Source organism: Leuciscus leuciscus, assembly GCF_965113295.1.
Source record: "Leuciscus leuciscus genome assembly, chromosome: 22".
NCBI lineage: Eukaryota > Metazoa > Chordata > Actinopteri > Cypriniformes > Leuciscidae > Leuciscus > Leuciscus leuciscus.
This window is the reverse complement of record NC_138746.1, coordinates 13,597,457-13,610,580: the sequence shown is the minus strand read 5'-3', so window position 1 is coordinate 13,610,580 and position 13,124 is coordinate 13,597,457. Positions and strand designations below refer to the sequence as shown.

The window sequence follows — 13,124 nt, the reverse complement described above, 5'->3', positions numbered from 1 at the left end:
TGCAATCACTCAAACAGAGAAAGGACTTTATGAAACAAAAGAATGCCATCTGGTGGTTTGAGAATATTATTACAGTCTTGAGGAGTTACGTCACTCTTTCTTATTTAAACATAGGATTATGTTGCCTGTCTATTCACTTATATCTATTTTTTTGACAACCAAAATGCAGCTTTGAACCTCAATTTAATATTTTAGGAGATATTTCTTAAAGTAGACTATAATCTTGCTTATAATGTAGGCCTACATATAACTGTGAACATATAATAGACCTATATAAGTATAGGGAACACTTTACAATAAGGTCTCATTTGTTAACATTAGTTGGTGTATTGACATGAACTAACAATGAGAATTAAACGTGTTACTGTATTTATTAAAGTTTGTTAATGTTAGCTAATAAAAATCCAGCTGTTCATTGTTTCTTCATGTTTGTCCACTGTGCATTAAATAATGTTAACAAATAAAACTTTTTTTTTAAATAATATATTAGTAAATGTTGAAATTAACATTAGCCAAGATTAATAAATGTTGTAGATGTATTGTTCATTCGTTCATGTTAACTAAAGTAGTTAACTAATAACTAATGAAACCATATTGTAAAGTGTTACCAAAGTATGTTTATTTTTAACATTGCTAAATTACATATGGAAGCCATAATTTGGGATGGAAGTCAATTTTAAACCAATTGTTCTACAGAAAACAGTTCCGACCTTGCACAGAAAGCAGAGGGGAGACTTTTTGTAAACTATAGGAGGGGGTCGGACAGAGCTCATCTTTCTTCGGCATGACAGCAGCTGAAGGATGTGGTCTGATTTTACATCAAATCAGATGTTTGTTGTATTATACAACCCCTTTCTTGTTGTATTATACTCTATTGCTTTATTGTATTACTTTTGCAATACTTTTTAACAATATTATACCTTTAATGCAAGCTACTTCTGAAGATTATTTTCAGTGTACAAGACATATTGGGGCTTAAAATCTTCACAGTCTTGTTCTGTCCAAGCCTCCTCACAGTGGGGTTCAGTATATTATAGCAAAGACTGGAGAGCAAACTCAGCTTCCTGTGCTCCTGGTTTGGCAGCTGTGAAATGTTATTTTTGGAACAGAATAGTTGAGGTTCAGGGGAAAGCAACTACAGACAGCTAAAAAAGTATTTACATCTTAGGCTCTTTAACTTGGTGAAAATCTTTACACAAAAATGTGTAGATTCTGACTATAACAATAAAAAAGTGGACACTAACTATGTTTTATTATAGTCATTGTCCTTAACCCATAAACAGAAATCTAGTATGTTTATTTTATAAATCTATGTTTTTTGACCTGTCCCCGGAAAGATAATAGATAGACAGACAGACAGACAGACAGACATATATATATATATAGATATATAGATAGATAGATAGATAGAGATAGATAGATACACCCTTTGCCTTGTTGCAATTTATTAGCACACAAAATGGAAAAAGCATATGAAATAACCCAATAATAATAATAATAATACCAACAACAATAATTGTAATACATTGCACTGATTCAGAAACCCTTTGCCTTGTTGCAATTTATTAGCACACAAAATGGAAAAAGCACACATAGCCTATATGAAATCACCCAATAATAATAATAATAGGCTAATAATAATAAATCATTGATTTATTTTTTGATATCAGCAACCCTTTGCCTTGTTGCATCATTTCATCGTGGTCCAGGAGTGCGCATGCCCTGAATCTTCATCTTTGAAAGACCCCTCGCCATTGGTGGATCAGCACATGTCTATAAGTGCCGGCCGGTTTTTACAAGCACTATCCACTCCGCTCCGTTCCAAGCGCGCGCACGCTGCTGATGAGAATAGCCTGCACCTCTTATAAACGGGTGGAAATACTGAGCGTGAAGAGAAAATCATGGAGGAGAAGAAGAGCGAAATCAATGGGCACGCCGGGCACAAAAGCCCGTTGCCAGCGGTCTCAATTAAATCAAAAAAGAAAAGCTTTAAAGACAGGTTGATGGGCTTCCTCAAAAGAAATCTCCTAGTGATCCTGACGGTGTCCGGGGTTCTGGTGGGCGTAGGGCTCGGGATGATGGTCCGGAACATGAACCTAACCCGAGCGCAGATGACTTATTTCGCCTTCCCCGGGGAGATGCTGCTGAGGATGCTCAAGATGATCATCCTTCCTTTAGTGGTTTGCAGTTTGATTTCTGGCGCTGCGAGTCTGGACACGCGCTCGCTGGGAAAGCTCGGAGGGATCGCCGTGTCTTACTTTCTGGTGACCACTCTGATAGCTTCATCCATCGGGGTCGCGCTCGCCTTCATCATCAAACCCGGCGTGGGAGCCGGAGCGCTGAACACCAACAACTTGGGACTGGAAGGCTTGAGCTCCAACAAAGAGACAGCGGATTCGTTTTTAGACCTGGCAAGGTATCATTTTGGTTATAAAAATTACTGATAATAATATATAGTAAAAATTGGTGATAAAAATATATTTCAACCTGACGTGAGAAAGAAAGCAGACCACTATGGCAACTAATCCGCTACTGCAGGTTGCCGGTGTGATTAACGATGTATGTGCCATCCACACACACGAATGCGTGCCGATCATGTGACAATAATCTCATACTTTACATCTTCTTTTCTTTCTTACTTTCTTTTTTTTAAAAGCTATTTAAGTCACCGACTGTTGTGAATTTAAGTATTGCTCCAGACAGGGAAAGAAGAGCTGGAAAAACAACTGGAAAAATTCTCACATTTCTGGCAAAAAGAGAATGTTTTAGACCGAAAGCATAGTGAGAGTTCAGCACAATTGGGACATCAAGTAAAGTAGGAGAAAAAAATATTGATAAGCTTCTACAAGGAAACAATCAAATCAATTAATAACTGTCACAAATAAAGATCATTGTCATTCTGATAATGTAATTTGCCTGGAATCATCATAATGGACATCACGTTTCAATATGTATCTCTGTGAACACTTGAAAATCCATTAACAGATTCTCTAAAAGCCTCTAAAAATTACTCTAAACTTTTATTAATGTTTTTAAATGATGATTGGATAATTACAAAACTATATTGTATTTAATTGGTTGTCTGTTTTAAGTGGCATATTTCTTTTTGTAACATGTCAAGGTATAGTGTGACACTTTCTGAAACAGTTCTGATTGATTTTGACCATTATGTGTCTTACTATTAACTTGGCTCACAACAGTTAAAATATTTCATAACAGCCCAATTGCTGCTGTGCTATAAGACCAAAATTAGGCTATGGCTGCCTAGGAGTTACCTTTCTGATGCTGGTTTTACATGATTTGTTTTTGCAGGATATGGTCTTTATTCATCCAAGTTGATCTAGATGATGGACAAAATGGATGGACTATTAGCTGGTGGGGTCGCAATCGACCTGGTAGATGTGTATTAGGGTTGAGAGATCACCATGGACCAGTAACAAATCAGCTACAATATTGCAAAAAATATTTTGTTTTTCCAGCAGGAACATATTTGTGACAATTTTATTTTTCATGAAAGGAAATTACATTTTTCAAAATTCCAGAAAACATGTTTGCTATTAACTTAACATAACTGTCCTGCTTTTTCCACTAATCAGTAATTTAGAAAAATATAAATTACATCAAATTTAATCACAAAAAATGCATCATTACATGAACACACATGAACATTATTGTTCACCCTATTTGGAGCAAATGTGCACATATCTTGAAACCTGAAATCTGTTTGTAAAAAGTCTTTAAAGTTTCTCTTGTTGAAGTATAAATCTTCTATGCAATTATGTAATCAGAACTTGAAGAATGACTATATAATAGGCTTGCATGAAGCTGGAGAAAATACACTCCACTTTGCCCCACAGTTCACAGGGTTACTAGATTAATCCTCTTTGAACTCAGGTCATATGATGAATAAGAACTAAAACTCAGTTTAGTTTAAAATAAATCCATTCTGTAGAGTGACTGAATATCTGTTTAGATAAAGATATTGATCTGCATGGATCAATGCAAAACTTCCTTTACAGGTCCATCATGATGCAAACGGGTGGGAATTTAGCAATGGAACACCAGAGGTGTCCATCTGTGATGATAAGAGCCCATTTTTACACATGTCTGCATCACTGGTTTATCTTTCTTGCTTGTTTTTCCTTTTCAGAAACCTGTTTCCATCCAACCTGGTGGCTGCAGCTTTCCGCTCAGTGAGTTACTTTTTTTCCACACACACACACACACACACACACATGCGCGCGCGCACACACACACACACACACACACACACACACATGCGCACGCACGCACGCGGTTATGTCCAGAATGAATATTTGTAGATCACTTCCTCCATGTTAACAGCTCCTTCATCTCTAATTGAGAGAGTCACAAAATGGAGTGACCATTTTTGTCCCTACTCAATAAATACCTCCCATCCTCTCTCACCACTAAGCAACTAGGCAGTTACCATAGAAAGCTGATTCCATTGCTTGGTGCCTGGCAACCTGGCTTAGTTCACTGAGTTGTACCACACGGTCAGCTGCTTAACAGTGAGCACACTCTGCTCAAAGGAAGGTCATGGGGTTTGGTGGTCTGGGTAGGAGATAACATCTATGTCCCCAGACTGGAGCATGTGCGCAACCTCACTGACACAAACTGAACAGGGTACCCAGTTATCTATTTGCAAAAACTATGTTTTTTCTAAAGGCCAGAGTAGCTTTAGAAAGAGAAACAGGGTCATTGGCTGCAAATAATGGGATGTTTCTTTAGGAGAATGTTTCTTTATCCAGTGGGATTTCCATCAACACTCACCTGGATGGAGTCCAGACAGGCTTTAAAGAAGATGAGACACGGTTTAGCAGGATTAATACAGAAATGCCTGGGAATTATTTTAATGGCCAGTTACATATGAACTTGTCCAAACTCATTTTTGAAGATCTATTCCAGGTTGCCTTAATTATCTCTACCTGAAATATGTTTATTTGCCATCAAATGTAAGTCAACATCAGAATATGCAAACACAGTGTAAATTCATCTCATTAAAGATATGGCTGACTGTGAACCTTTAACAGACGAGTTTCTGCTTTCCACTACACTGATTTTTATATGTAAACATATGTTTGTCTATGTAAACATAAGCTACCCAGATAGCAAATGACATCTGACCCAGTTGTGGCCCACATCCCGCATGGCATACCGGCAATGACTGAACCTTGAGTGTGGCTGGCAATCGCATCCGGGCCACACACAGCAAGCCACAACTCAAACTAAAACCGGCTTGATGTGTGTGGGCCAGATACGGCTCATATGACCTTTGCCACTGCCAGAACTGAGCCATTTGTGCCATAGTTGGCCCAGATGAGGCCCGAATATGTATGCTATCTGGGTATACGGACATCTATCAACACAGCGCCAAGATCTATTTTTTTTTACGATGAAGTTAAACTTAACTTAAACTAAGTTCAACTTTTAAAAATGTATCTTGAGATCCTGTGTTCTTTTCTATTCCTTAGCAGCACAACGTCTCACATTTTTTTAAAGGCAAGAACGCATTCTGTGAGAAAAGCACCCCGCTTCTAAAAGGCAGCTACTTTCGTTAAAGTTGGCATGAAATGGAAGTGGTAATTGTTTTTTCTTTCCTGTGTGGCATATATCCGGGGTAAAAAGCCTTCTCGAATGAGAGAAAATGTAGGACGGGACTTGATTTTGTCAATGGGGAATTGATTGGATTGTTTGTTATTGCTGTGATCTCATTAGAGTGATAGGTTGTTCCGCCCTCACACCGGTAAACAAGAGATATCGTTGCAAGAGGAAGGGGAAGTTATTTTGATTAAAGATTACGAAGGCACATTAATAAAAACATAATAATGATGTGCACTGATAAATAATTTATAATAAATACTGCAACATTCCATTAAAAAAATAAGAATAGTCAACTTTGATTTCATGGTGACTTTAACACCACTCCCCCACGATTTTGCTGCATTTTTATATTGCCGAAAAGAAGTTCAACCTTTAAAAACATGTCTTGAGACCCTGCATTATTTCCATAGTTCAGTGCCATTGCCGCGTCTCATGTTTTTGACCTACTCCGATCGTATTTTTGAGGTAGGAAGTAGACGGAAACTAAACTGAGTGGCTTAGCTCATAGAATTGGATTTTTTGAGAAACAGGGGTTCTGAATAGGAGAGCTGTGGGGGGATCACTTTCATTGTCTCTGTGTGTACCAGTCTCAAAGTCCTCTTCAGCTAAACTTTAAATGCTGCTTTTGTGAGTATTTTGGCACTAGACATGCACAGAAACACGCTCAGTGCAGAGAAATAATCAAATGCATCCCAGTTCATGAAGCCGCACACTGGAACGGGTTGAAATCGGCCAGAATAGCTCTTTGATAAGCACTGCATGTAGCTCATAATGTTTTCTTCCTGTCTTTTACTTTTGTCACAGTATATCACTGATTACAAGATGGTTCTTGTTGGAAATGGAACAAATGGAACCCTCATCTACCAGAAGGTACATTATCTCTTTATTTTCTAATAATAATTTTACCTTTTTATGTTACGATAATGATACATTTTATAATTATAACATTATTATTATTGTTAATAATATTAACATTTATATTCATTAATATACTATAATTATTAATAGCATTAGGTCTTTCCTTTCCCTATCTTAAGCATGTACTGTCAACAATTGTAAACACATGTCACTTGCTGAAATGTCAATTTAACCCAGTAGTTTTGCACTTTTTTATTTTAAACTTAAGTCCAGTTAGAGCTTCTTGGCTGGTTTGTCTCAGACCACTCAGTAGTGTTTGGCTCTTTGGCAGCCTTGAAAGAGCTTGCTGTTTGTTTGCACAGGGCCAGGGTTGACGCAGCCGGTTTTGCGGCTCCTGTCCTACTGAGCACTCAAGCAGCTGGAGATGGCAAGCCTTTCCCAGAGGGCCTCCCATGTGTCTGCATTCTAGTCACAGCAATGTGCTTGTAGAAGGACTCAGGATGTGCTAAGAGATATTCACATTTCAAATAATTTTCTAATGAACATTTTCTGCCCTTATAGTAGTACAGTCAGCCTCAAATAAATCTAGTTACATTACATCCAGACCCACATGCATGCAGATTTCCACAGAGTTAGAATGACCTTCATTCACAAAGTTGATATGTCTCGCTACTTCCCTGCAAGCAATTTAAAAGACGTCTTATAGCCGCCCAAACACAGCCCAGACGTCTAGGCTAAAACAAGGCAAAATTTGGGCCGTCAGTGAAAATTTAATAGACGTCTAAACCATAGCCGAAGAATAGACTAGTCAATTAGATAACAAAGAAATTAAATGAGTGAAGAAATTAAACCAAACATCTTGTAATCATACATCTTGCAAGTTATTTAGGAAAAAACGACATGTAACCAAATTCAAGGTTATTTTGACTAGAAGTGGGTTACTCATAGCCGGACTATTACGGGTCTATGACCTAGACGGTGAAATGACAACTATTGCTTGTTGGGTTGTATATTTGTACATTGAGAATTGTACCTAATTTGATCGATTTAACACACTTTAATGTTTAAATCTATTCCATCAGTATTTCCTTCAAATTCAGTGCAAAAAAGCTAATAATAATTCACTGATGCAAATGAACTACTCTATCTAGTGCTGTATGTGATTAGCCTTTGTATAAATCATTGGGTCTTCATTACATCCTGGCTCAGCTAAAATGTCTCGTATCTGTTGATGCATGGGTAAATATGTGGGCAATCCCTCAGAACGCTTGAGGTCCATAATTGCTTAAGTAGGGCTTACAGAACAACCAGTGCTGTGTGCCAAGTGATGAGCCATGCCTGGATGTGTGATAAATCCCAGAACAAGGGAGGGATTCTGTTGAACAGTAGCTCAGTCCCGTCAGATCTTCATCACCTGTGACCCCACAGCCATAACCGCTGAGGAAATTCTGTCTGAGAGCCGAGCTTCATGACGTGTTTGGCTTTTGAAAGTCACTTGTCCATGAACAGTCATATCAGTGACAGGAGAAATGACATTGCATCAGTGAGTGGGAACATTAGTTCATATAGGTTACTTAAATTCAGCACTAATCAGAGCACATTAATATGTCACATTTTATTGCTTAAAATAATGTTATCATCAGATTTTTTTTGTTGTTGCATTTTTCGCCTTTAACCAATTCTCAACTGTATGCTGCCAAGAAAACATTGAAAAGGCTGAGCGGCAGTATCCTAATATTTGAATGTCTACTTATGTGAGCCACTTTATAACAATGACAAACATGTTTTGGTGGGTTTCAGGTTCCCTATGGAACAGATGCAGATGGAATGAATATTCTGGGCCTTGTTCTCTTTGCTATGGTTTTTGGAGTTGCTTTGAGAAAGCTTGGGACAGAAGGAGAGGAGCTCATTCGCTTTTTCAATGCCTTCAATGAAGCCACTATGGTATTGGTGTCATGGATCATGTGGTAAGTAAAGGTATTTTATCAAATTGACATCTAATCCAGTCTAAGAGCATTGATGTAATACAATATAGTGTAATTTAATTTATTACATCATATATTGTCCCCATACAGTAATAGGGACATGTGAAAAAAAACAACACTTATATTCGTATAAAATATTGCAGTTTTTGCAAGTGCAATATATGTAAGTACAAAATGCTAAAACATTCTTTTAATATTCAACACTGAAATCTTAAAGAAAGCGAAACTTCTATACATTTTAAAAGCTTAAGTTGCACTATGCACATGATGTCTGATACATTCAGTTTTTTTGTCCTTCAGGTATGTGCCATTTGGCATCATGTTCTTGGTTGGCAGTAAGATTGTGGAAATGGAAGATGTGGTTCTGTTGGTCACTAGTTTGGGGAAGTACATTTTTGCCTCTATCCTGGGCCACGTCATCCATGGTGGCATTGTCTTGCCTCTTATCTACTTTGGGTTCACTCGTGAAAACCCCTTCAGTTTCCTGTCTGGCCTCATCACACCTTTCACCACAGCCTTTGCTACCTGCTCCAGGTAATTTGTTCTATGTCATTTGTAGTCCTAAAAGCAGGTTTAGTTGAGCTAACCTACATCATTTTTTTCTATAAGCAAAAAATAGCTTAATACAGGCAATATGCAGTTTAATGTTTGGGTTAATTTGTTTCCCAGAATGTGACTAAAAAGTTTTGTTTTCTTTTTTCCTGGAACCACCAGTCTTGCTAAATCTTTAGTAGTGTTATTGGAAATGCAAAAACCTTGATTTGTTGGCAAAGGAATAAATTCTGGAATGGTCAGTCCTTAGACCAATCCAAAGCAGTGTTGTTATTGTTAACTAAAACGAATTGTTTTAACTGTTAACTGAAATAAAGTTGAAATAAAGTTAAATGTAAATATTACATGAAAAACGTAAACTTTAAAAACTTTAGAAATGTTGCCTTTGCAACTACCTGAAATAAATAGGTTGAAGTTGAAGTAATAAATCAAAAGTATATAACAAAATTACTAAAACCTAAACTAAAATAAAAGCTAATTCAAAGCAATAAATACTATAATAGTACTTAAGTAATACTAAAATAACACTGATTCAAAGCCATTATGTAATGGTTATAATGTTACTAAAATATGGTTATAATATTCCTTTTTTCCACCAATAGAATGGCTTTGACCATTATTACATTATTTTACCAATTACATACTCAAACCTTGTCTGTTTTATGTGCCTGTGCAGCTCAGCGACCCTGCCCACCATGATGAAATGTGTAGAGGAGAACAACGGTGTTGACAAACGAATCAGTCGGTTTATTTTACCGATTGGAGCCACTGTCAACATGGATGGAGCAGCCATTTTCCAGTGCGTTGCTGCTGTGTTTATTGCCCAGCTCAACAACGTTGAACTCAACGCTGGCCAGATCTTCACAATCCTGTGAGTGTACATCCCTATGAGGTCTTTCTTCAATCAGCAGGAGTATTCATAGATACTGTGAAACATTCCTATATATACAAGGCAGAGATGCTAAGCTTGATCTAAATTTAAAAGCAACCCATATTCACTTTCTGGAGCCTGTCCCAGTGTGGCAGGTTATGCAGTAATGGGCGATACAGAACTGAAGCTCTGATGGAAGGATGGATGTTGATAGCTTTTAGCATTATGGCACTTAACTCCGCTTTTCTCCAGGGAATTTGTCCTTGTAGTAAGTGTACCATTGGTCGCTTTGGATGAAGTATCTGATAAATGACTGCTCATTTGCTTATTCATATGTGCAGGGTGACAGCCACCGCTTCCAGCGTGGGAGCAGCAGGTATTCCAGCGGGTGGGATCATCACCATCGCTATCATTCTGGAGGCCATTGGTCTGCCCACCCATGACCTGTCACTCATGCTGGCTGTGGACTGGATTGTGTAAGACAACTTTTCCCATTTTACTCATATAAATACATTGGTCTCAACCAACAAATTAATACTGTAAATCGATATTGTAATTAATACACTGATTAATTACAATTAACCTTATATATCAATATCAACTATTTAAATGTATTTTGTCTTATTTCAGTCTTCAGTATAATGCTTCAGTAAGATTTTTTATTTATTTGTTATTTTAAAAGAAGCATTACATTGATAAAAGTGACAATGAAGAATTTCTATTTCAAATAAATGCTGTTCATTTGAACTTACTATTCATCAAAGAATCCTGAAAAAATGGTTTCCACAAAAATATTAAGCAAAGCAACAGTTTCAACATTAATCATAAGTAATGTTTCTTGAGCAGCAAATCAGCATATTATAATTATTATAATATATTGCATTTTAAAATGATTTAAATACAAAAAAGTTATTCTAAATTATAATAATATTTCACATTATTTCTGTTTTTACTGTATTTTTTATCTAATAAATACAGCCTTAGTGAGCATAAGAGACTTCTTTAAAAGAAAACATTAAAAAATCTTACAGATCCCAAACATTTGAACGGTAGTGTATCTATTTACAAAGTGTATATATATATTAAAGGTCTTTATAAAATGCACCCTCCCCACACATATCATCATGAAACCTGATAGCTTTACAGTCTATTTTTGTTCCTACGGGTCTTTTAAGGCTTCATATAAGAATTAGAAAAGTTATACTTCTATAATAAGAAACTAATATTCTGTATATGCATAAAATAAATACATACAGGTTCAAACATAAGGACACAATGTAAAATTTTCAATATGGAATTACAAAACATTTCTTTTATCCAATGCAATTTGAACCCATATTTGTACCTATATGACCTTGGCATCGCTATAGCGCCATGCTCTACTGTTTGAGCTACATGAAGGCATATAGAATTAGGAATTAGAAGAATATAGAATAGAATTAGGATTTTCTAGCCCTTGAGTTAACAAACTGTGTGTCTGATGTGTGATCAGCGACCGCACCACCACAGTTGTGAACGTGGAGGGGGATGCCCTCGGTGCTGGAATACTTCACCACATCAATGAGCGAGAGATGAAGAGACAACAGCAGCAGCATCAAGAGGAGCAGGAACTGCAAGAGGTGAAGGTGGAGGTAGTGCCTAATGTCAAGGCTGAAGAAGAGACCTCCCCTCTCGTCACACACCAGAACCAAGGAGAAAGCTCCTCACATGAAACACTCAATGAAAAGGACGGTCTGGAGTCTGTACTGTAAAGTGTTGACTGTGGTCTCCCATCTCTTTCTTCACTATTTTCTCTCTTTAAAAACCACTACATGATGAGTGTGAAGTTTACGTCAAACGTAAAGTTTACTCATTCCTGTGAAAGGAACACTAATGGTCAGTTTACATAGTTTGGACTGTTTTTTTGTTATGAAAATCTTACCCAACTGTGCCAAAATGATTTCTTATAATCAGATTTTGTGTTTGAGAACATGTCCCAGATGATGTGCTAAATCAAAAAGGGAATATTTCCAGTCTGTGAGCAGAGATGGGTAGTAATGGAAATCATTCACAGACTGACCTCTTGATCTGTTTGTTTTTCTATATTTTGACTGACTGTGTGAAATATTAACTATTTCAAAGATACACCGGAAAGTATTTGCTGTATATATTTGTGTCCCTAAGGGTAAATCCTGTTGCATTGTGGTATAGTCTGGTGATTTTTTGGGGACTATATCAAAACTGCATGTGTGCTTGTGAAGGACTGTGAATTCTAGCTGATTTTAGAGCTTGTGCTTTATGGTTTCAGTAGCCTACATTCAAATCTGATTTAAGTGAACGCCAAGCTCAGAGATAGAGACAAAACCCACGGTCACGTGTGATATTCAACCTGATGATGAAACACTGTAGGGTCAAACATTTCCTGATAGACCTCCGTTCTCTACATAAAATATTTATTTTTTTGTTTGACCCAAGAACATCACCCTTGGTATCTAGTGACATCTAGTGGTTAGTGGGATTACAAACAAAGAACTTGTCGTGACTTTTTTTGTACATTTTATGCCCAAATATTAAGTTTGGTCATTAGTTAAAGAGCAAACCATTTTAAAACGACAATTAGATAATGAATAAGCTTAATTTATTCTAATTGCTTACCCTTTTGTACTGCATTGAAAACTATTTTTCGTAATCTGTTGCTATGAAAATAGTCAGATGTTAGATGAACTCTAAAAGCTATTAACTTTATTAGTGTGTTTTTATATGCATTTTTACCTCCATGTACTTTTCCCCACTATCCTTTAACCGTTAGTTGTCTTCTTGTTACCGATGTGTCTGTGTGTCTCTGCTTACAATTAAATCCAAAGCATCTGTCTCTGATTTACATGCATACACATTTTCCTGCGTGTGACGGATAATTATTTGTTGATAGTAATAATGTAACTTTAATCAACATTTAATTGCAAGGATTTATAGCTAATAATCAAACTGAATCCAAACACAACAGTTTCTCTAAAATATTTTTATTAAATCCTAATCAAATAATCACAAACTATACTGTGATTGGTTGGTTCTGACCAGCGTCAAGAAATGTAACATGTATGGCGTGACAAGGCGTTATTTCAGCAGTGGTCTGGACAACAATTCATATCAGAATAATGACACCAAAAAAAACTTTAATAAACATTACGTGGTCTCTCCACAATAACTAGTTATTTTACGTCATATTGTCATGCACATGCGCATTAATGAGTAAC

General features: G+C 36.7%; 1 protein-coding gene across 1 annotated transcript; it reads left to right on the top strand.

Moving 5' to 3' along the window:
• Nucleotides 1-1,768: 1,768 nt before the first annotated feature.
• On the top strand, nucleotides 1,769-13,054 carry slc1a4 (solute carrier family 1 member 4). The gene is made up of 8 exons (XM_082153834.1): nucleotides 1,769-2,416; nucleotides 4,151-4,193; nucleotides 6,430-6,495; nucleotides 8,284-8,450; nucleotides 8,769-9,002; nucleotides 9,697-9,891; nucleotides 10,233-10,367; nucleotides 11,384-13,054. The coding sequence occupies exons 1-8, from the start codon at nucleotides 1,902-1,904 to the stop codon at nucleotides 11,640-11,642; spliced, it is 1,614 nt and encodes a 537-aa protein (XP_082009960.1). The 5' UTR covers nucleotides 1,769-1,901; the 3' UTR covers nucleotides 11,643-13,054.
• The last annotated feature ends 70 nt before the right edge of the window (nucleotides 13,055-13,124 follow it).

Coding starts and splice junctions, on each gene's coding strand:
- slc1a4 (XM_082153834.1), top strand. CDS start 1,902: ATGGAGGAGAAGAAGAGCGAAATCAATGGGCACGCCGGGCACAAAAGC. Junction 6,496..8,283: donor GAACCCTCATCTACCAGAAG/GTACATTATCTC, acceptor GGTGGGTTTCAG/GTTCCCTATGGAACAGATGC. Junction 9,003..9,696: donor GCCTTTGCTACCTGCTCCAG/GTAATTTGTTCT, acceptor GTGCCTGTGCAG/CTCAGCGACCCTGCCCACCA.